Consider the following 23,012-nt stretch of genomic DNA (forward strand, 5'->3'; position numbering starts at 1 on the left):
AATAGCCCCCTACATTTTTCCAAAGTAAAAGCACATGAAAGCCTACCGGATGAAGTTCATACAAGTAGTTGGCCATCGGTGATTTAAGGACTCGATCTACAACATCACAAACCAAATCCTCCAAGCGGCACAGCAAATCTTCATATGTTATGAAAGGGCACTCTGCTTCAACATGTGTGTATCTGTAAAAAGAAAATAAACAAAGTTAAAACAAAATATGAAAGATGTAATCTCTTTAACAGATTGAATTGGACCACCTGCATTTAGGGACCTTGTGACTTTTGAATTATACAGTGTCAGACTAACTTCTGGTTAGTTCTATAAAAAAATATTAAGATCTACAATTCAATAATTTTTAGAGTATACCTGTATGGCAAAAAACTTCTTAGCACAGAAAAAAACTGTTAAAAATCAACCACTATGTATGAAGAACAGGAAAACGATTCTAGTTTACATTGGTTTAGCCTAGAACTTAAGTGGCTGACCTGAGGCAATAGATGGCAACCTGAAAACAAGTTAAAAAAACAGTTTTAGCATGATTTGCATGGCACTCTATTCCTTATGAACATAGAAATATCAGCATTGTCAATTCTAAACAAAGTGATTAACCGCCACAGTCCTGTTACACAGCACTGAATGCTACAAGACTATACAAATATCCTACATTTCAAGAGAGCTGTTTGGAAATAAATCAGAGCATGTGAGGTGAAATGAATCTGCTTGTCATTGAGATTATAGAATCAATGGAGACGTGAACTTAGGCTGTAGCCAGGAATATTCATTTCAGGGTTCATGGCCTCAATAAAAACAGTATTAAGAAAGTTTAGGGGAGTGGGATTCTACCTCCTTATTTTAAAGGTTTTGCTGAAGTATTTTCTTTTATACATTTTGACTATGGCATTGCTTCGTCACAGAAGATTTTTTGGGAGAAATTAGTTAAAGGTGGAGCATGTTAATTCAAAACTGAGTTCAATTCGCAGATACCTTTAGAGAAGGGTAGTCTCTTCAAGAAACTGTTAGTGAGATTAAGGTCAACTGTTCAACATAAATCATATTAGACGTAGGCAATCCTTGCTCTGTTAGAGTTAGACTCGCCCTGAAGACAGGCAACTACTTTGCTATCACAACAAAATATATAGATTTTAGTTTTGCCTAACATTCCCAAGCTGCATAAGGACATCCAATCCCTTTCACATTCTGTAACCTTCCCAAGCCAGAGAAAACATTAAGGGGGCATCAAGTGGATTGCATGAGGGCTGCAGAACTGCAATGCAGGTGCCTTCAACTTGGAGTAATAAATATGTATTAATTAGCAATCAGGCTATTTTCTTATTGTCCCAGCCAGTACAGTAGGAGAATGAAACAAGCACTATCTGGCTCCATCATGCCACCAGAGGCCATAAAGTTTACCAGAACAAAAGAATGCTATCCAGAAGCAACAGAAAAGACAACAACCCACACAAAGTAGCAGGCAAAGGAATGCCACTGAACTACAGACATGAGTTCTGGCTGCAGCCCATGTTCATCCATGTCATGGCTAGTACCTTTTGTCTTTTATGTGTACTGCTCTCACAGGCAGATGGCACCAATAGTCCACTAATTTCAAATGTTATAGCAGGCACATGAGGCATGTGCTGCAGCATGTGTTGACAGGAGCTAGAGTGACCTGTACAATTCTAGTCACCAGGTCTGTTTGTGCACTGCTAAACAAGGAATAGAAACGGACACCCATGTGGTGCTGTGCAGTGAGACTCTAAGGCACTATCCAATTTGGCCTGGGTTGTAAAAATAATTAGGATCCACGACTGACACAATCACTTAACCGGTCTCACTTTCAGAGCAACCTCCAGTAGCAGGTAGATACAGCCAGCCAGCAAAATTTGAATGTTACATAGGTAAGGTAAAATAATAAATCTGAATCGAAAATAAATATGGACTGGCCTGGCACCTGTGAGCCACCTCATTCCCACAGCGATGGGTAGAACTATAGCCTAAACAGATTTGGTTTTGTTTATGACATGTTTCATTAGTAGATTCTATAACATATATCTCTGCTCTAACCTTAATGGGTGACAGTTTGTTTCATATTTAAAAAACCATAGAGATACAAGTCATCTTCGGAATATAACTGCAGAAAACGAGGGGCTGGTATAAAGAAGGAACAAAAAAAAAATGGCCATTGTCATTGGCAGTGCAGTGCATCAAATGGTGTACAGCAGATGGATTATCATTGACACTGGAAAGGATAGGGTAAAGTCAAATCAGTAGTTATAAAGAGGTGAGTGTAACATGTATGTTTTCTAACTATCATTTTGGCCCCTGAGGTCCTCAGGAAGATTCCACAAAAAGGGACAGCTCCTGTGTGTGACAAAATCAGTTAAGAACTGAATTTCCATGTTTCAAGTCCTAAAATGCCTTTGTCTTGGATAAGGCGATTCAATGTCCAGAACGCTATGCTCAGATGACCTTTTGAAGAGTAAGCTCTGAGATGCCATTGTTGGTGCTCAATCTGAGGAATGATTTAGGGCTTCTTGTTTCTGAGATCAATTGCAAGGAAATGCAGTTGCTGCCCTGGCATAACTGTTAACGTCTGCATTCAAGTGGGTAACAGGATTTTGATCTCAGAGGGTTGTTTAGAAACCACTGGCAGTTACCTCAGAGAAGACAATTTACAGTTCTGTGGTGCTTTAAAAAAAAAAAAAAAAAAAAAAAGGTTTGGGTCAAGGTACATTCCCTTGAAGTTCCTTCCTACCACAGGTGGGAAACTGGAAGACAAAGACATCATTATTTGTTTAGGATGCTACAAAGTTGCATAAACTGTGGACTGAAAAGCTACGGGATTGGGACAAGACAAGACTGTGGCCAAGATTTGTTGATGTTGCAGCTGTGCTGTTTTCCCTACCAAATGCTGACATACTTGAAGATAAGGCTGTGCTTGTTCTTGAAGAAGCTAGTCCTCTTGTCTAGGAACGCTGTAAAGTCCTCACGACAAGCTGGCAATTAAACAGTGAAGAGGAGCGTGTTTCCACTGAATATGTCATAGTGAGATATTCTAAAGAGTGTCTTTCAGGGATATTAATTTTAGAAGCTGATATTCCATTGTGAAGGACAAAAGCAACTCCTCATTTGGATTTCTTAACCTAGTTCATGTAGAATATTTTGCACCTAGGAAGAAAGAATCATGTCCAGCTCTGCGTTTTGATTCGTTCAAATTAAATTAAGCTACAAACAGGGATATTTCATTGTGGCAGAAAATGCTGTAGACTTTAACTAAAACTGAAACATGGAACTGGAACATGGGAAAGCTAAGGTGAGGTGATAAACCATTGGTAAGCAAGGGTTGCAGGTCAAAAGCTTCAACCCTAGGGTCAGGAAAGGGTCAGCAGAAGAATAGGGTGAATCATCTCAGGATACTGGCCAAAGAAGCAGCAAACTCTTGTTTCATGACACTGTAAATAAGAGGTGTTCCCGTTACCCAATTTCATGGTACTCAGTTTACAGGCTTTGGACTGAATAATGGTTGTGCTGAACCAGTCGAGATTTGACTTTTAACCTGGGGGTCACATTTAGACCTCAACAGTGAGTACTTAACTCACCAAGTCATCTTACCAGAAAGCACATTACTCCACAGATGCTCCAAACCATGTTCTGTAGCCAATGGTCAGATGTTCTATATGGCTACATTGAATCATACATGTGAACATGGCATGGCTTGATCTTTGTAATGAGCTACTTGAACTAATCCAACACAAAGGGGCAATCCAAGGATTTGCAGAAATCCTTCATCATTAATAATAACATAGACTTTTATCTGTGACTCTTTGCAAACATCTGTGAATGCATACATAGAAGCCTACAAGGTACAACAAATCTCTGGATCTCCAGTCACTTTAGCAGTGCCAAAAATATAGGCACACACTAAAAAGGAATTCAGGGGAACATGCAATGGGCCACTGCTAATTTAAGCTTCCTCTTTCCATCCATGGCATTTGGTAACCATGCAATGATTTCTACCCACATGAGCAGACACAAAGCATTGGTACAGGTTCTTGCGAGTCCTATGAAATAGAAAAAGAAGTATAATATTCACACTGCAACTTTGCAACTGTTTCTAAATGTCAGCGTTTGTTTAGTACATTAGGATTTGGGACTTTACATTGACAACTTCAGTCACTTTATACAGGGGAGGCTCTGCAGATGCAGGTACAAATGGAAACTGGTTGAAAATGTATAATTAAATTGTTCCTTACTCTGCAAGATGTCTGCGTGTTCTGGACTGTTCGGCCCTGTAGGACTGGGCAATGCAGAAACAATCTCCCACCGCAGGAATACAGGTTTCCAAATACAGCTGCGACGACTGAGTCAAGAAAGCTTCCTCACCAAAATAATCAAGTTTGAACAATGTTGAGCCTCCCTCAACTTGTGTCTGTACCATTGTTGGTGGGGTGACCTAAGAAAAAAAAATGTATTTTTGACTAAACACATTTTGTCTTAGCCCTAGGTTTACAATATAAAGAAGACCGGCAAATTTACACACATTTATTGTACTAATGTCTTTACTAAATGGGGACAAACATGACACTCAATAAATAAGATCTAAGATAACAAGCAAGGAGAGGAATCGCATGCAAGTCACATTTAATAATAAAACACAGACAATGGTTACCCGCCCCTGGAGGTAGTGAAGAGAAGTAAAAAAGTAGTTCTAGGTAATAGCAATGTACCATAGATGCCATGTTTACAAAGCAAAAGACATTGTCTTAGACTTATATATAAAGTCTGAAGAGGAATATGATTATATTGAAAAGGAAATCAAAAGACAAAAGTCTGAAATGAATAAGTCTCTACCCTACATGACTCACACAGTAAGAGTTTTTTCTAACCATATCACAGACAATATACTAGTTGTGAGTATACGAAGCATTGGAGCTACTTGTGCTCTGAGAAACAATACACTATGGTTTCCCAAGCATACCATGTTGGTAAACAAGGTGCATCAGATCAGCTTTCTAGAACATTCTGCAAGCTTGTGTGGTTCTTTTATCCAAACAGATTAACATTTGAAAGAAATACTAGGTAGACATAAAAAAAAAATGAGGGCACTGAGGAAACTGAATAAACATGTAGTAACACTCTTATGAAGCACATAGGTGTAATTAATTTACGGAAATAAATGCCATATGTTTAAGCTATAAAAAGAACTAAAGAACGAGTTACTTACCTTCGGTAACGACTTTTCTGGTGGATACATTAGCTACCTGTGGATTCCTCACCTAATGAATACTCCCATGGCGCCAGCATTCGACGGAAATCTTCTTCCTAGTCTCTGCACGTCGACGAGGATGTCACTCTAGCCCACGCGACGCCGTCTGATGTCATACAGACAATAAGAGGTCCTCGACAACGTGCCGACGTCAGTACCAACATTTTTTACGTGCATGAGAACAACAACCCAATGCAATGAAAGAGCAAGGCAACATCCCATAACATTGTAAAATACACAACATTGCAATAAAATGGCTGTAAATTTATTATAACTCTCTCTCTTTTTTTTTTTTTTAAAACCAACAAAAATATGCAAATCATGTATATACACAAAGATAAATACATATATATATACATATAAATATACACAAGTATCCATATATACAACATCTATTGCAACCTTGAATACCAAGAGGAGCGCACTCAAGGATTACTTGGTAAGACCAGAAAGGCAACGGGGAGGCGGGTGGGACCGTGAGGAATCCACAGGTAGCTAATGTATCCACCAGAAAAGTCGTTACCGAAGGTAAGTAACTCGTTCTTCTGATGGATACAACTACCTGTGGATTCCTCACCTAATGAATAGAGTCCCAAAGCAGTACCACTCCCGGTGGAGGGTGCCTGTATGGTCAAACCAAGAAATCCTGCAGCACTGACCGTGCAAAATGGCCGTCCCTTCTGACCTCAGAGTCCAAACAGTAATGTTTCGCAAAAGTGTGAAGGGACGACCAAGTTGCGGCCTTGCAGATGTCGACCACAGGAACACCTCTGGCCAAGGCCGTAGTGGCCGACTTAGCTCTGGTGGAATGAGCTCTAATGCCATCAGGAGGATCCTTCTTTGCCAAAGAGTAACAGATTTTAATGCAAAGAACAACCCACCTGGAGAGTGTTCTCTTGTGGACTGCCTTTCCTCTCCTCTTGCCCACGTATCCGATAAACAGCTGATCCTCCAGCCTGAAATCCTTTGTTCTATCAATGAAGAAGCTCAACGCCCTCTTTGGGTCCAATCGATGTAGTCTCTCTTCCTCCTTTGAAGGATGAGGCGGAGGATAGAACGTGGACAAAGTAATTGTCTGGGCCAAATGGAAGGGTGAAACAACCTTCGGGAGGAAAGCAGCCTTGGTCCTCAACACCACCTTATCCCCATAAAAAGTTGTATAAGGGGGTTTTACCGATAAGGCCTGCAACTCACTCACTCTCCTTGCAGATGTTATAGCCACCAGGAAGACTGTTTTAATAACCAAATACCTTAATGGGCAAGAATGCATAGGCTCAAAAGGGGACCCCATAAGGATAGTGAGGACCAAGGACAAATCCCATTGAGGCATCACAAATGGTTTTGGAGGATATTTATTTAGAAGACCTTTCAAGAATCTGAGAACAATAGGGGATTTAAATAACGATGGTTGATCTGGAAGACAAATGAAGGCTGACAGGGCAGACAAATAACCTTTAATGGTAGCCACTGCACAACCTTTCTGCGCTAGAGACAGAGCAAAAGACGAAACATCTGACAGATGAGCATGTAAGGGATCAATCTGTCTCTCTCCACACCATATAACAAATTTAGACCACCTATTAGCGTAGATAGATTTAGTGGAGTGTCGCCTGGCCGCTAATATAACATCCACTACATCAGGCGGGAGAGAGAAGGAACTCAGGTTGCCCCGTTCAATCTCCAGGCATGTAGGTGTAGACTCTGGAGGTTGGGGTGTAAAACCTGCCCCTGCGACTGCGAGAGGAGGTCTGCCCTGAGAGGGAGACGGAGCGGAGGGCACAGCGAGAGTTGGAGAAGGTCGGAGTACCACACCCTCCTTGGCCAATCCGGAGCTATTAAGATGACTTGAGCCCGGTCTTGGCGAATCTTCCTCAACACTCGAGGAATCAAGGGTATGGGGGGGAAACGCGTAAAGCAACTGGTCGCACCAGGTTATCAGAAACGCGTCCCCCAATGCTCCCTGCACCGGATACTGGAGGCTGCAGAATAACGGACAATGCGCGTTCTCCCGAGTGGCAAACAGATCTATCCGAGGAAACCCCCACATCTGGAAGATTAAACGGACTTGATCTGGATGGAGACGCCACTCGTGGTCGGCCGAGAATTGGCGACTGAGACTGTCCGCACGTACATTCAAGACCCCGGCCAGATGATTTGCTACCAAGCAAATCTGATGGTCCTTTGCCCAGGACCATAGTCGAAGAGCTTCTCTGCAGAGAAGGTACGACCCTACTCCTCCCTGTTTGTTTATGTACCACATCGTGGTAGTATTGTCCGTCAGGACCTGTACCGACTGACCACGAAGGGAAGGGAGGAAGGCCTTGAGAGCCAGACGTACAGCCCGTAACTCTAACAGATTGATATGAAACCTCTGTTCCTCTGGAGACCAAAGTCCTTTGATCTCCAGATCCCCCAGATGAGCTCCCCACCCTAGAGTGGAAGCATCCGTTATGACCGTGGCCACTGGTGGCGACTGCGCAAACGGCTTTCCTTGTGAAAGATTGTTGCTCGCAATCCACCACTTCAAGTCCACAGCAGCATCTCTGGAGATCTTGACCGCACCTTCTAGATCTCCCTTGTGTTGAGACCACTGCCTTCGGAGGCACCACTGAAGAGCCCTCATGTGCCAGCGAGCATGCGTGACCAGCAGTATGCAGGAGGCAAACAGACCGAGCAGACGAAGGACCTTGAGGACAGGAACTACCGCTCCATTTCGAAACATTGGAACCAATTCCTGAATATCTTGAACCCGCTGAGGCGGAGGAAAGGCTCGATTCAATGTTGTATACAGTACTGCCCCTATGAACAGGAGGCGCTGAGAGGGCTCCAGGTGAGATTTGGGCACGTTCACCGAAAAGCCCAGGTCGAACAACAACTGGGTTGTTGACTGCAGATGATACGACACAAGCTCCGGGGACTTGGCTTTGATCAACCAGTCATCCAAGTAAGGGAATACTGCTATCCCCTTCCTTCTGAGCTCTGCCGCAACCACTGACATCACCTTCGTGAAGACTCGAGGTGCTGAAGTAAGACCAAACGGGAGGACCGCAAACTGATAGTGCTGCGACCCTACCACAAACCGGAGATACTTCCTGTGCGACTTGAGTATCGGGATATGAAAATAAGCATCCTGCAAGTCGACAGACACCATCCAATCTTCTTTGTTCAACGCCAAAAGCACCTGTGCTAGGGTCAGCATCTTGAACTTTTCCTGATTGAGGAACCAATTCAAGATCCTCAGATCCAAGATCGGTCTCAACCGACCATCTTTCTTGGGAATCAGGAAGTACCTTGAGTAACAACCTTGACCCCTTTCCTGCTCTGGAACCAACTCCACTGCGCCCTTTGAAAGGAGGACTTGAACCTCCTGTTCTAGCAACAGGAGGTGTTCTTCTGAACAATAAGATGGGCGGGGCGGGAGGGGGGGCGGAAACTCCCGAAAGGGAAGGGTGTAGCCTTTCTCCACAATACTGATAACTCAAGTGTCCGTTGTAATAGTCTCCCACTTGTGGAGAAAATGCTGTAATCTTCCCCCTACAGGAGAGGAGTGAGTGGGAAATGGTGGAAGCCTAAGGCTGCTTTCCCTGCTGCACCCCTCCAGAGGACGAGGAAGAGGCAGAGTGCTGTTGAGAGGCTCCTCTGGTGCGGGCCCTACCTCTCCCTCTAAATGATCTATAGGGGTGAGAAGAGGCGGCTTGCTGGAACCTCCCCCGAAAGGAAGAGGAGGAAGAGCCACGCCCAAATCCACTAAACCTCCTGAAAAATCTGGAAGAGGCAGAGGAAGAAGGAGCTTGCAGCCCTAACGATTTGGCTGTGGCCCTGCTCTCTTTAAATCGCTCCAAGGCCGAATCTGCCTTTGCTCAGTTTGTCCCCATCAAACGGGAGGTCTAATAGGGTCAACTGTACATCCGCAGAAAACCCTGAATTACGGTGCCAGGCCTGTCTCCTTGCCACCACAGCCGTGCTCATCGCCCTAGCCACCGAGTCGGTCGTGTCCAGTCCAGACTGGATAATCTGGGTTGCGGCAGCCTGGGCGTCTGAGACAAAATCCAAGAGTCCCTGGGGAAGCTCCGTAAAAGAAGATGAAATATCATCCATAAGAGCATGGACATATCTCCCCAGAATGCAAGTTGCGTTGGTGGCCTTCAACGCCAAACTGCAAGAAGAAAATATTTTCTTGGATTGCGCATCCAGTTTTTTGGAGTCCCTGTCTCCTGGCACCGTCGGGAAGGATCCAGGCGCTGATTTTGAAGAACAGGAGGCTTGTACCACCAAGCTCTCCGGCGTAGGGTGTCTTGAAAGAAAGCCAGGATCAGATGGTGCAGTCCGATATCTCCTGGCCACAGCCCTATGAACTGCCGAGGAAGATACAGGCTTCTTCCACACCTCCAACACCGGATCAAGCAAAGCCTCATTAAACGGCAAGAGAGGCTCCGCTGCAGCAGAGGCCGGATGCAGCACCTCCGTTAATAAATTCTGCTTCGCCTCTGCCACCGGCAAAGGCAGGCCCAGAAAATTAGCCGCCTTCCTCACCACCGCGTGAAAGGAAGCAGCCTCCTCCGTATACTCCCCTGGAGATGAAAGGTCCCACTCAGGGGAAGTATCCAGCCCACTGGCCGTATCCAGACCATGCAGTCCATCACCCGAGTCCTCAACCTCTCCTTCCTCCAGGACTCGCTGGTACTCCTGCTCTTCCAACAGACGGAGAGCACGCCTCCTTGAATGTAGTCTCTGCTCAATGCGCGGAGTCGACATGGCCTCTGCCGAAGTCGAAGATCGGCGCCGATCTCCAGAAGCATCCGACGCCGCATCCGGCGCCACAGACAGCTTCGGCGCCGATGAAGGAACAGGACAAAGGGATCTTGGAGCCGATGGACCCACCGGAGTCACAGGACGAAATCCCGACGTCGACGGGATGGAAACATCCGGAGCCAATCCCTCTGAAGCCACCGGAGCGGCCACCGGCGCCGACATCGGCGCCGAGCCCACATTCCCAAAAGGGAGAAAGGGCACAAAGGGTGCCGGCCGAAGAGGCGCAGGATCACCCAATGAAAAGGCCAAAGGCCCCGAAGGACCAGCCGGAGCACCTCCTGGAGCCATCTGCTGAAAGATGGTATACATCGCATTCAGAAATGCGGTACTATCAGCTCCAGGGGCTGGAAAAGCCGGATACTGGGGTGCCTGGATCGAAGGCAACCCCGACGCCGGCCTCGACGTCCGCGACGCCGGAGACATCACAAGAGGCTGCATCACCTCAACCAAAGACGCTTGTCCAGGCGAAGTCGGTGACGCCGGAGAGGGCAACGGCGTCGATGGATGCGGCGTGACCGTGGGACTGACCTCCCAAGTCGAGCCGAAGGCGACCTCGAACGAGTCTCCTTGCTTGAATGACGCCGTGAATCTCTACGGCACGGGAGTCTCGATGACGCCGATGAGACCTTGGCGAGGAAGACTTCTTGTGATGTTTTTCCTTTCTCTTCGACTTCGCCAGGAATCATTTTGCCTCACGTTCCTTGAGGGCCTTTGGATTCATGTGCTGACATGAATCGCAAGTCACAACGTCGTGATCGGAGCTCAAGCACCAGAGACAGTCGGAGTGAGGATCTGTAACGGACATCTTGCCCCCACACTCTCGACAGGGCTTGAAACCCGACTTTCTCTGAGACATTGTTACCGCAGAGAAGAACTAAGCAGCAGAAAACACACTGTAACCACTAAAGTAACAGTAGCTCCCTCGAAGATAACCGTTTCGAATGCACGGAAAAAAGGGAACTGACGTCGGCACGTCGTCGAGGACCTCTTATTGTCTGTATGACGTCAGACGGCGTCGCGTGGGCTAGAGTGACGTCCTCGTCGACGTGCAGAGACTAGGAAGAAGATTTCCGTCGAATGCTGGCGCCATGGGAGTATTCATTAGGTGAGCAATCCACAGGTAGTTGTATCCATCAGAAATTTACAGTTACACCATTGCACCTAAAATTTCAAAACGGATATAGTGAAAAGAATCAAGCACACAAATAAATACAAATTATGTTTACTCACTTCAAAGTATCCTCGATCAAAGAAATGATCCCTGAAGCACTGCACAACTGTTGAGCGAATTTTCAGGATTTTAGACATGTTCTCACCACGGATCATCATGTATCGGTTGTTCAGCTGCACATCCACATCAGATTCTTCATTGATCAAATTATCTGCTCCTCCAGCAGGAGCCAAGCCGATGAGTTCCCAGTAGTCACAAAGCAATTCATGGCCACCTGGAGCCTACAATACATTGAAACAGAGAAAACAAAAATAATATTTATTCTAGAGCACGTATACAGGAATGTTCAAGACCTAAAGAAAATCATATAGATATTGGCCTCAAATCCAACACACCTCAGTTATGCTGCACTGAAGCCAAGGCTGCTGTATAATGTAGCTAAGAAAGCCTTGTATAGACGAGACCTATTGGCTTTGCCAATGCTTGGTATGAAATGCTATATGGTAAGATTATATATATATATATATATGAGTTTACAACGGCTGAAGTGATAATGTTAAAGAATGGAGAATGCCCTTGCCAAGGTGTTACCGTGTCCAGATTCAGAAGCATTTTAGGATCATACAAAAACTGAAAATGTGCCATTTAAATGCACTAAACATAAGTTGTAGGTAGACAGAAAAGTCCAATAGGTTGCAGCTTTTATTACAGTGATGCTTTAGGCTATGTGTTACATTGGGTGCAATGGTTACAAAAGAATCAAAAAAAGCAATAATGATTACTTATTTAATAGTACAATATAGCAATAGTGGGTTTCCTAGAGCTTTTGGCCTCTGTGCAACTGCACCTGCTGCACAATTCAAATCCTGATCCCCTAGTGCCTGCAAGGTAACTGAGCTTGGGACTGCTTGTTCAGTGGTAAGATATAGGAATAATCAGTTCTTGGTAAGTTACCTAGAGCTTTTGGCCCCTGAGCCACTGCACCTGCTGCACCATCCAGATCCTGGCTCTAGGTCCTGCATGACAACTGCACTTGGGACTGCTTGTCGAGTGGCAAGATATAGCAATAATCGGTGCTCTAGAGGTTTCCTAGAACTTTTAGCCCATGTGCCACTGCACCTGCTGCACCATCCAAATCATGACCCTAGTGCCTGCAAGATAACTGCGCTTGTGACAGCTTGTTTAGTGGTAACATATTGTAAATATCGGTGCCCGGTGGGTTTCCTAGGACTTTTGGCCCCTGGGCCACTGCCCCTGCAGCATCATCCATATAATGGCCCTAGTAGCTGCACGCTAACTGCGCTTGTGACTGCTTGTTCAGTAATAACATAGCAATAATCGGTGCTGGGTGGGTTTCCTAGAGCTTTTGGCCCCTTGTACCACTTCACCTTCTACACCTTCCAAATCATGGCCCTACTGCCTGCAAGGTAATTGCACGTGTGACCACTTGCCTAGTTGTCACATATAGCAATAATTGGTGCTCAGTAGGTTTTATAGAGCTTTCGACCCGTGTGCCATTGCACCTGCAGCACCATCTAAATAATGGTGCTAGTGCCTGCTAGGTAACATGAGAAAATCGTATATAAGCTGTAATGTATGTATTCCGAAAAAGGCACAATTGCAAATGGAATACATAATTATTTCGCATAAAACGTGCAAATGTTTTTTGCAGATTAAGAACAAGATACCTTTTGTGATGGCTATGTCTAAAATACAATATTAAAAAGGGCACAAGCAGGCTCCAAGGAGAAAGGCTGCATTCCTCTTTTCCTATAAAGGCTGTCACTTAAGTCAGCGGAAAGCGTAACGAAATAACCACGCTTCCACAAAAACACAGCTTGACATTTGACCTCAGCGTTTGAGTGCCCAGCAAAAGTGACAAATAATAATTAAAGGCCATAAAAGGAGTTTGTGGAAGTATTCAGTCAACACAGCTATTTTTCAGGCGGGACGAACTGAACCCGGAAATAAAGCCAGAAAATGGGAAGAAAGAAAACGTGATTTGCAAACCAAAAAGACAATGACAAGCAATGGGTAGAATCCTTCTCCAGGTCAGCTTTCTGAAACTCCCCAACAGGTCTTTAGCATACACCACACAGCTGCGCTGTATGGTAGGCTGCAACCTAAAAATAAATAAGCCTACAAATCATACATTTGCACCTATGCTTTTCGTAGATTAACTAAAGTTTAATAACTCAGAATAAATCCAGACACACTTTAGTTCATTCAAACTCTAAACAAGGGCTGATTGGTGAAATCCAAACGTTCAAGAGCTACATTTCCTCATTAGCACTGAACAATCATCTCCACACTGTGGATTTTCATGAGCGGGTTCAATAGCATTGAGGAAACCACCCCTGGCCTTGCTGTGCTCTTTGGCAACTGACAAGCAAGCTCCAGCTACTTAGAATCCACAATCCAGATTTTAGAAATGGAAGCCGAGTTGCCCGGAGGTAGCATCAACTCAAAAGCACCTACACATAGATAAAACACATCCCCCTTCATTACAACAATTAACTTACATACTCCCTTTATTCTGAATTGTCACAAATGGGTATATGCACAACAAGACTAAATTACAACATTTTAATAGCATACGTAATCCCTCTACCTTCGAGTCTTCTCTTACACTCGTACTTGGTTCTTTTTTCCCCCACTTCACTACCAGATCTTCTTTGGCTACACTCAAAAGAGGTCTTCATGTCCATTTTCTTCATCCATTCTCGCCGTTCTACATCATTACATCCCAGTCACCATTCTCACATTCCAACATTTGCCATCTGACAATTTCAAAGTGTTCCCTTCCCCCTCCACCACTTCTCTTTGTTCAGAATGCTTGGAGTTTCATTTCCTCACCATGTTTCCTGTGTATGTTCTTACCAACATACCTTTTTTGTACTTCATGCGATATTTCTTGACTTTGTCATTGTGCCATCCCTCACAAAACATTTGGTGTTTTGCAACCTTCTCATTCAACATATGATGATCAACACTCCGTTGGCTTGACCTCTCCATCCATGCTGGTAATGCTGCAGTGCATGGCACTCTCCCCAGTCATAGTGTGGGGTGGTACTGTACTTCCACAACATATCCATGTCTTGACTCTTCCAAGAAGAATTCCTGGATTTATGGCTAATTGAATGCTTTTGCTCAGTACATGGTTAAAGCGCTCCACCATGTTATTTCCTCTGGGATGATACACTGGTGTCCTACAATGTTTTATTACTCATCATTTTAGGACAATCCCCAAATTCCTCCAAAATGAATTGTGGTCCATTGAAGTTTACTATTTCTGCAGGAAATCCTGTTCTCCTGAAAATGTCTTCACAAAGAGCACCACATTTCTGGTCCTTATCTCTCTCATAAATGCCACCTCCAGACAACCCAAACATTCAAAAGGACCACAGATATCATTTAGCACTTTCTCTGACATATTGAAGATTCCGGCAAAATGTGTGACCTATCACTGCACGTACAAGGAATAGATTCTCTTACAAACCTCTCTATATGCTTATCCATTCCCGGCCACCAAGAATCTGCATGTGCCTTCCTTTTCATGGCAGACATACCACCATGCCCTTTGGCAGCGACTTTAGCAGCTTCTCTCGTAAGCTCATGGGTGTAACAAACTTTTCACCTTTCCTCACCACACCATCAACACCTGACATTTTCTCCCACACATTTCTGCAAAACACCAAATCTCCCACCACTTTCCATTTTTGTGCCCATGGTAACATTCACCATCAATTTGACTAACCAAGTACCCAACTGTGCTGCTTTTTTCCACTCATCCTTTCCAATGGCTCCAGGCACATACGAGATTTCCACCACCATTTACTCATCCTCTTCATCAACCATATCTTTATCCAGTGGCAATCTCGGCATACAGTCAGCACTGATGTTTTTAACACCAAGCACATATTTCACACTAAATGAACATTCTTGTAAACGGTTCAGCCATTTTGCAACACAAGCAGTGGCTTCACCAGCACCCGCTAACGGTTTGTGGTCTGTGCAAAGCTCAAATTTAATATCCCACATAAATATTCTAAAATGTTGCATCCCTCCACCAGCATGCTGACGCTTCTGTCTCCACTGCAGAATAGGAATTTTCCAGCGTTTTCACAATGGACAGCTTTACCAATTCAAATGCTTCCTGACATGCATCGTACCATTGGAACTTAACTCCTTTATTTATTAAGGCACGAAACACATGAACCTTGTCTGCGAAATGATCTACAAATTTTGTGTAATATTCTGCAAGACCTAAGAACAACTTTAACTGGTCTTTAGCTTGTGGAGGGTAAGCCTTTTCAACTGTCTCAATCAAATTCAAATTGGATCTTATACCTTCTTGGTTTAAAGTGTGCCCTAAATATTCCATCTCATTCACACAAAATTTACAATTCCTCATACTTATAGTTAGTCTTGCTTATTCCATTTTGTGTTATTTCCTTCAGGGCTTCATGGGCTTGTGTACTTTCTCCCCATATTAACACATCATCTTGGAATACAGGACTATTCTCCAAGTTCTTCAAAATGCCCTGCATTACTCTCTGAAATACTGATGATGCAGAAGCTAGCTCTAAGGGCATACAAATAAATCAAAAGGCACCCTAAGGTGGAATAAAAGATGTGAAATGCCCATCATGAGGTACATTTCACAAGTCTAGTGAAATAATTTCCTCCTTTCACACTCATTACCATCTTATTTATCCTTGGCAATGGATGATGATCAATTAAGATGCATTCATTCAAGTCCCTTAAGTCCACATGCATGTTTTTCCATTCGGCTTCCTTGCATTAACAACTGGGCGTAACCACTCTGAGGCCTCAATAGGCTCAATCACACCTTCCTTACACAATCTTTGCAATTCCTCCTTCAGTAACCTTCCTAATACAAGTAGAATATTCTGCACTTGGTGCACCTTTGGTACCACACCATCTTTAATTACTGTGCAATGTTCACAATTCTTGAGAGATCCCAACTCATCTGTAATGCTGTTCGTATTTAACCACCAGCTCCACCTTGACCACAGACTCCATTTTGCGTTTAGCTTAGCTTCATACACCGTCAAGGTATTTTTCCATGCACAGTTTATGCAACATCTTTTCGCTCTCTTTCTCATTAAGGCAGGGACATAACACGGAGGAGTGAGGGAAAGATAAGGATGTACCAGAGAATGTTTATTGTACGGCAGGGAACAGTTCAGTCTTGGGAGCGCACCTTGGGATGTGGCCAATCTCTAAAGTGCTCTTTCAACACGGACTGGTACAGCCAACATTTGAACAACAACTTAATGTATGGGAGAGGGGAGTTTCTAGAATTGTCCTCTTCAGCTTGTTTAAGGTATTTAAATGGGAAACTTGACGACTGGTTCTCTCTTTCGGCAGTTGTCTGGGTTCCCAACTTGAAGTTGGCATAGAGATGATGTCCCTATCAAGCCCCATGGTGATGCATTTTTAATTCTTATTTTTAGCTTTGCATTGCGCATTAATCTATATTCACTATGTGTAGATTTATTATCCATGATTGAAGTTGTGTATTTTCTTTGTTTGTTTCTATGATTATTATTCTACTGCTGTGATTATTTTCAGAAGTGTATTCGTGTAGCTGCCTTTGACCTGCATGCTTTCCCTATACGAACATTGGAAAGTGCCTTGATAAATTTATTACTCAGACTAAGAGTGCTGTATTGTTGGCATTTCTTTCATTTTGTATTGTCTCAGTCTGAAGTAAAGCAAAACATCATCCCTAAATTGAACCGGAAATCTGGTTAGCCACTCATTTTCTTTCTGATACTCCGTCAATAACAAGATCTTCCTTGTTCCACCACATAACATTTTTCCATTGGCCTTTCTTCCAAGAAACTCTAAATTTGTCCTGAATAGCCTTAAACTAAAGGTTTTCCTCCACAGTCTTCTTCAGTTTCCATATCAGCAGGGTTTAAAACACCCATTTTTTAAATTGTACCAAATTTGATTGTCAAAGTAAAAAGTGAACACAAATTTGCCCATACTTGCACGTTCTTCCTATTCACTCCAACTGTACACTTGGTGTGGGGGGGGGGAGAGGCGATAAACCTCCTCTTTCTATACAGACTGAGCACACACCACTTGTGTTTCCTCTCCATGAATGGCTAAAACTTCAACCTAATCTTCTCCACTCTCACTCAACTCCTCATCCTGACAGGATGACATATGTCTGTCCACTACATTTAGTGATTTCCTGAATTTTCCCACATTAGACATTCTACAAACTCTTGCAAAATGCCCTAACGTTTTGCATTTAAAACATCTGCTTTTGGAAAAGGAGCAATGACTCGCTTCTGCAGTGTGCTTGGTGCTCACATCTGAAACACTCCCTTTTCTTCTCCATTTCACCCTCTCCTTTTAACACTGTCATCAGTTTTATTAACACTTTTCTTCTACTCAAAACTTCATTTACTGTTTCATTCTATTCTGTTCCACGCAACTTTTTAACATAATGGGATGTATTTTCCATATGTCTGGCTACATCAATAGTTTTGTCCAATGTGGTATTACTCAACCCCAACAACCTTTCTTGAATTTTCATATCCTGTAATCTGTTGATAAATTGGTCTCTTATTGTCTTATCCTTGAGATCTTTGAATTTATACAACACAGCTGAGTGCCTTAAGGATCCTGGAGAATCACGTCACAACAATGCCAGTAAGCTAATATGTTGTTTCCAAACAATTTTGACGCTTTACTTTCTTGTAACAGCAGCTCTTTGACATTAATCTACGGCAAAGTAAATCCTGTAATTCCAGTTGCCACCACCGTCCTCCAATCAGGCCAAGACCCGATTAATGCCCCTGGAGTAACCTTAGTTTTCACCAGCACTGCTCGCCTTCACATTTACTGCCTCTGCAGTTGACATATTATGTGCAGAGTACTTCTTCATTGTGGTCATTTCACTCTCATTACCGCAGATTCAGAAATGCGCGTACAGCTTTTTCAGCCTTAACCTTCACCAGGTTTGAAAATTCTTTTGACTTGCTTCCTCAATCTCCTCACCTTCTCTCTGACTACACGTCTCCAGTCTGCCAAATTCCCTTGCATTGCATCCTCGTTGCTACTTTTAAGACGAGGAAACACTATGGCCTTTCATAAGCTGTTTTATTAGCGCTGAGGAATCGGCCACTGGCCTTGCTGTGCTCTTTGGCAACTAACATACAAGGTCCAGTTACTTAAAATCCACAATCTGGATCCTAGAAGTCGAAGCCCAGTTGCCCAGAGGCAGCATCAGCTCAACAGCACTTACACATAAATACAACTCACAGGAGATTGAGTCTCATGAAGTGTTCTAACTAACCAAAGAACTCCTCAGGGAATCTAATAGTTTGGTGGTGTAGGAAGCTGGCTCTTTTTAGTACACCAAAAAGAGGTATGCTGTGTTAAGAGTCCAGGTTTCCCCTATAAGTGGACAGGGGCTTCCTCTAGCAATCCCATTGTGCCCTATCTGAGGTAGTGTGGTTAAGCAGCTTTAGGCTTATCAGAGAGGAGTGTCAGACATTTGTCACATAAACAAAGTCAACAAATGATACACACACGCAATAAAGATATCCACAACAATTTAAAACAAATACTTAAAAAAATATATATATATTTTTTTTTTTACACCAAGAACTTTGTAATTGGGTAAGTATTTTTTGAGTAATCGCTTTTTAAGTATACAGAACATACTTTGCATTAACTTTAAAACTGTAATGTTATCCTTTAGGGAATAAACATACACTGCATAGGGTCACTTACCATGACTTACAGGACGGTTCTACAGGACTTGAGGGGAGTATGCGGCAAGGTCCAAGGCAGCACCAACAGGTAATCTCGGGGAGCACTGGGCATTTTGTGCAGAGGTGCTTTCATCGTTGGATGCCCTTTGATTTTAATGGGAAAACGGTTCTGGTGGAGTGAGTCTGCAAGTTAGGAATGGGAGGCCAGTCTGGTGGAATCCACAGGGGGCTCTGATCTCGAGGGTCCTGGGCGTACCGGGACATGGTCAATCCTTAGCAATTTGGGCTTGGAGGCTCGTGTCCAGTGGTGTTTTGTTAGGTGGGGTCACGCTGTGGGAGGCACTCGGGGGTTTTGTGCTCCCTGCAAAAAGAGGCTGCAGGCGGGGACTGTGGTCCAGTCTGGCAAAAACCAAAGGGGCCCCACTCCCGAGGCCCTCAGGACTTTGCTGGCACAATTGACCCACTTCTATTCGGCCTGGGGGATTCGCAGTGGTGATTTCTGGTGTTGGGTTTGCGGTGGTCCGCAACTCTCGGGGTTCTTCTTTTCCTGCAGAAAGAGGCTGCAGGCAGGTTACTGGGGATCCAGTCTGGTCAAACCCAAAACAGGGCTCAACTCTTGAAGGTCTCTGCTCTTCAATGGCACTGTTAGTGCACTCGTACCCGGGCTGTAGGGCACAGGTGCAGTGCTGTTTTGTCCAACGGGGTTGCGCTGGCAAAGGCGGTCTTGTCTGTCTTTTAGGAGTGCCTGAAGAGTGCAGGGGTGTAGCTGCACTACTCCACAGGAGATGCTGGCTCTTTCCCGAAGTGCTGGCAGCCCTCCCAGGCTTTAGGTGGGTGGTCAGCTGCAGGGCATGTCGTCTATTGCGCAATTGTCCCGGGCCGCACACAGACCAGCAGGGTTGGCATCAAGTCAGTCGTTGCTAACCTGTTCTTGCTTCTCGCAGCTCTTCAATGTCCTTCTTCTTCTTGGATCAGTAGAATCTACTCTCCTGGTGTCCTATGGGGAATGGGCATAACCCTGTCCCAGAGTTCCTATTTCTATCATCACCAAGGTGGCAGACGTTTCCTAGAGTGGGGCACATCAGGCAGCTCACCTTCGGGGTGTGCCTGATCTGTGTGTACTTTCATGCCTCCCAGCATAGCTAACTTCCTGTATGTCCTGGTGGCAAATGGGCCTCAGGAGTAGGAGGTGGTATTCTGCAGGTCTGGGGGATGCTGGGGTCCCATATCAAAGGTTGAAGAGACTTTAAAGTCCCTGGCCTTGGAATGCTAAATCACTAGCCATCCTGCTGGGGGAGGTGTGAATACCTCCCTCTGGAACTGGCATGGTAGCCTCCAAGAGAATGGGTTCTCATCTATAGGGGGTTAGAAGTCTGTCTGAGGTGCCTGCTGGACTATATCAGTCAGCAGCACACTAGATGACTAGTAGGTTTCAGAAGGTACCTCTAAAGTACCATGCGGATGCATGTATTAAATCCACCACTGAAATTAGTGTGGGTTTATTAATATGAGGTGTTTGATATCAAACACCATAGGTTTCAGTGAAGCCATTATGTACGTAGGAAACTTGCTTTGACCAGTGCCCAGTACCTACCTTAGGATAGCTTCACTGTTCACTTGTGATGTCTAAGAATTTGCTTAGACATCACAAGGGCACATCTCATGAAGTTATGTCCACACATGTAGTATAATACACCCTGCCTTAGGGCTGAAAGGCCTGCTGTATGGGTGACCTCAATGACTGTGTTGAGGGGTCCCTTTGGGTGGCACAATACATGCTGCAACCCTTAGGGATCCTCCTTAGTACCATTCCCTAGGAACCAGAGGTACATTTCACTAGGGACTTACAGGAGTGCTAAAGGCATGGGGAACAACTGCACATTTTTAGCGAAAGCAATCTGGCACTGGGGACATAGCAGGAACCTAGTGCACTTCTGTCAAAATGTCATCAAATACCAGGCAAACAGTGGGGTGACCATGTCAAAAAGGGCACTTTCGTACAGGTGGCCTGTAAAGTGAAGCACACTTTAAGTGTCATATATGGGCCCATTCGTGTCTCATAAGTATTCCCCACTCCCTCAAGCTACACTCTTGAAACTTCAAAGGCTTACAAGTCAACAGCACCAGCCTCTCAGTTTTTAATCATCATATCTCTTTTGTTAGATTAAATCTGCTTGGATTTAGCACATCTAACAATTGCTGGTGAGTATCAATTAAGTTATCTTGTATGTATGGCAAAAACCCACACTTAATTAAAATGTGTATTAGCGGTCTTGATTACAGCTGGTTCTGTATGAACAATGCCCATTATGTGGATCCTGGCTTCCTCCTTAAGCTTCCAGATGTGGTAATAATTGGTCAAAGAACCTCTGACTGCAACACTGCATACTGAGGGCAGGGAAAGTTCACAAGGGGCACACACACCAGGTTTGACATTAATGGATTGCCTATTCCCTCCATCACTGCATGTTTCCTTGGGCCACAATCAGTGCAGCCGGTCAGTGAACTAATTTTTAACTTTTGCATCCTACATTCACTCAGACCGTTCTCTCACAAGTCTATCTATTAGCTTCTTAATAGACTCACTCTTCCTAATCCTACACAACTAGTCTTCGTCATGGCACACAATCATAGGATCCTGCCGGAGACTTTCATCACTTAGTATTGCTGATAAACTTCTGGAACAGAAGATTCTTCTTAGCCACTCATTCAGAGTTGCACAGTCCAAGGGGCACGGTACTGGGCAATTACAAGTTAAATACCAAAGAATGGATAATTACTGTGTGGGACTGATTTTTCTGGTCGTAAAGCCACATAAAATTCCCAAATGCTGTTTAACATTTGTATTTGTCCAGGTGACAGTAATTAAGTCATATCTTAAGCACTGCAGCTATACTTTGAGCCCACCCATGGCTATCTGGTGCCTTTAAACAGAAAAGATATAAGCAAACCTTAGTAGGTTCATATGTAGAGGTCGTTCACCCACAAGGCTGCTATATGGACCAGGAAGGCCTAGAACAACATTTCGGCAACAATGTATTGCCTACGCTGCCTTTGAAAGCGGAATAAACTTACATGAGCAGCGGGTGCGAAAAAGCACTGGTAATGTTTTATAATATCTGCAAACCTCGGACATTTTTAACAACCACAACTGCAAAAAATCCAGACACTTGGTGAAATCTCTACAAGTGAAAGATCCATCTGTGAGTATCAATGTCCATAAAATCAGATTTGGTGAATTAGGATCTATCATCTGTGGTAGCAACTTACACTTTTCTGAATACCCAAGTAAATATAACATGAAGAAACTTAAATATGAAATAAAGGTGCCATTTAAAATACTTTTTGAATTTCAATATACGCCACTTTCCGAAAGGAAAGGAATTTACGTAAAAAATGGAAAATCAGCCTGCAAAGAAAGGAAAAATTAATTGTTTCTGTTCTCCATCTTGCAGGTTAATTTTCAATGTATAGACACTGAGGGCCTGATTCACCTTCGTACTGCATTTTCCCATTCGTAGGCCCTGCCACAAGTGCAGGACCCCCATCATGAATATGGGGCCTCTGCCACGAGAGTGGAGGCCGTTTGAGAATCAGGCCCTGAATGTCTTATCAATATGCCGAGTCCTGTCACAGTTTTACAAAGAGAAAAACATCTATTTAGAAAATACTTTTTTGGAGAACTAAATAAAATATTAAGTGAATATGATTTGTTTTAAAGCAATTAGAATGAAATATGAAAAACTACCCTAGCAACATAGGGCCATGCTATGACTTTTTAAATTCCATTTTAGAAAACACGTCAAATAAATGCAGAAAACCAGCGAGATAGGTATTTTCTCAAGAACTGTGATCGAAATTTTAATGAAACAATATACAACACTGTCTCAAAGTAGTGCATTTTTAGCAAAAAACACACATCATTTTGCAGCGTAATACAGATAGTGTTAGTTATTTTCACATACAACTCTAGCCACTAGGGAGAAGAGTGGAATCATTCTGAATC

General features: G+C 43.8%; 1 protein-coding gene across 1 annotated transcript in view; it reads right to left on the minus strand.

The window, feature by feature from the left end:
- The window catches only part of NARS1 (asparaginyl-tRNA synthetase 1), a 191,492-nt gene that overhangs the window by 74,498 nt on the left and 93,982 nt on the right, over window positions 1–23,012 (minus strand). Inside the window, exons 9-11 of the mRNA XM_069220041.1 lie at window positions 11,306–11,527; window positions 4,251–4,450; window positions 47–182 (exon numbers count right to left, since the gene is read on the minus strand). Of these exons, the coding sequence (XP_069076142.1) occupies window positions 47–182; window positions 4,251–4,450; window positions 11,306–11,527 (558 nt within the window). The remainder of the gene's footprint in view (window positions 1–46; window positions 183–4,250; window positions 4,451–11,305; window positions 11,528–23,012) is intronic.

Source organism: Pleurodeles waltl, chromosome 1_1 (assembly GCF_031143425.1).
Source record: "Pleurodeles waltl isolate 20211129_DDA chromosome 1_1, aPleWal1.hap1.20221129, whole genome shotgun sequence".
Taxonomy (NCBI): Eukaryota; Metazoa; Chordata; class Amphibia; order Caudata; family Salamandridae; genus Pleurodeles; species Pleurodeles waltl.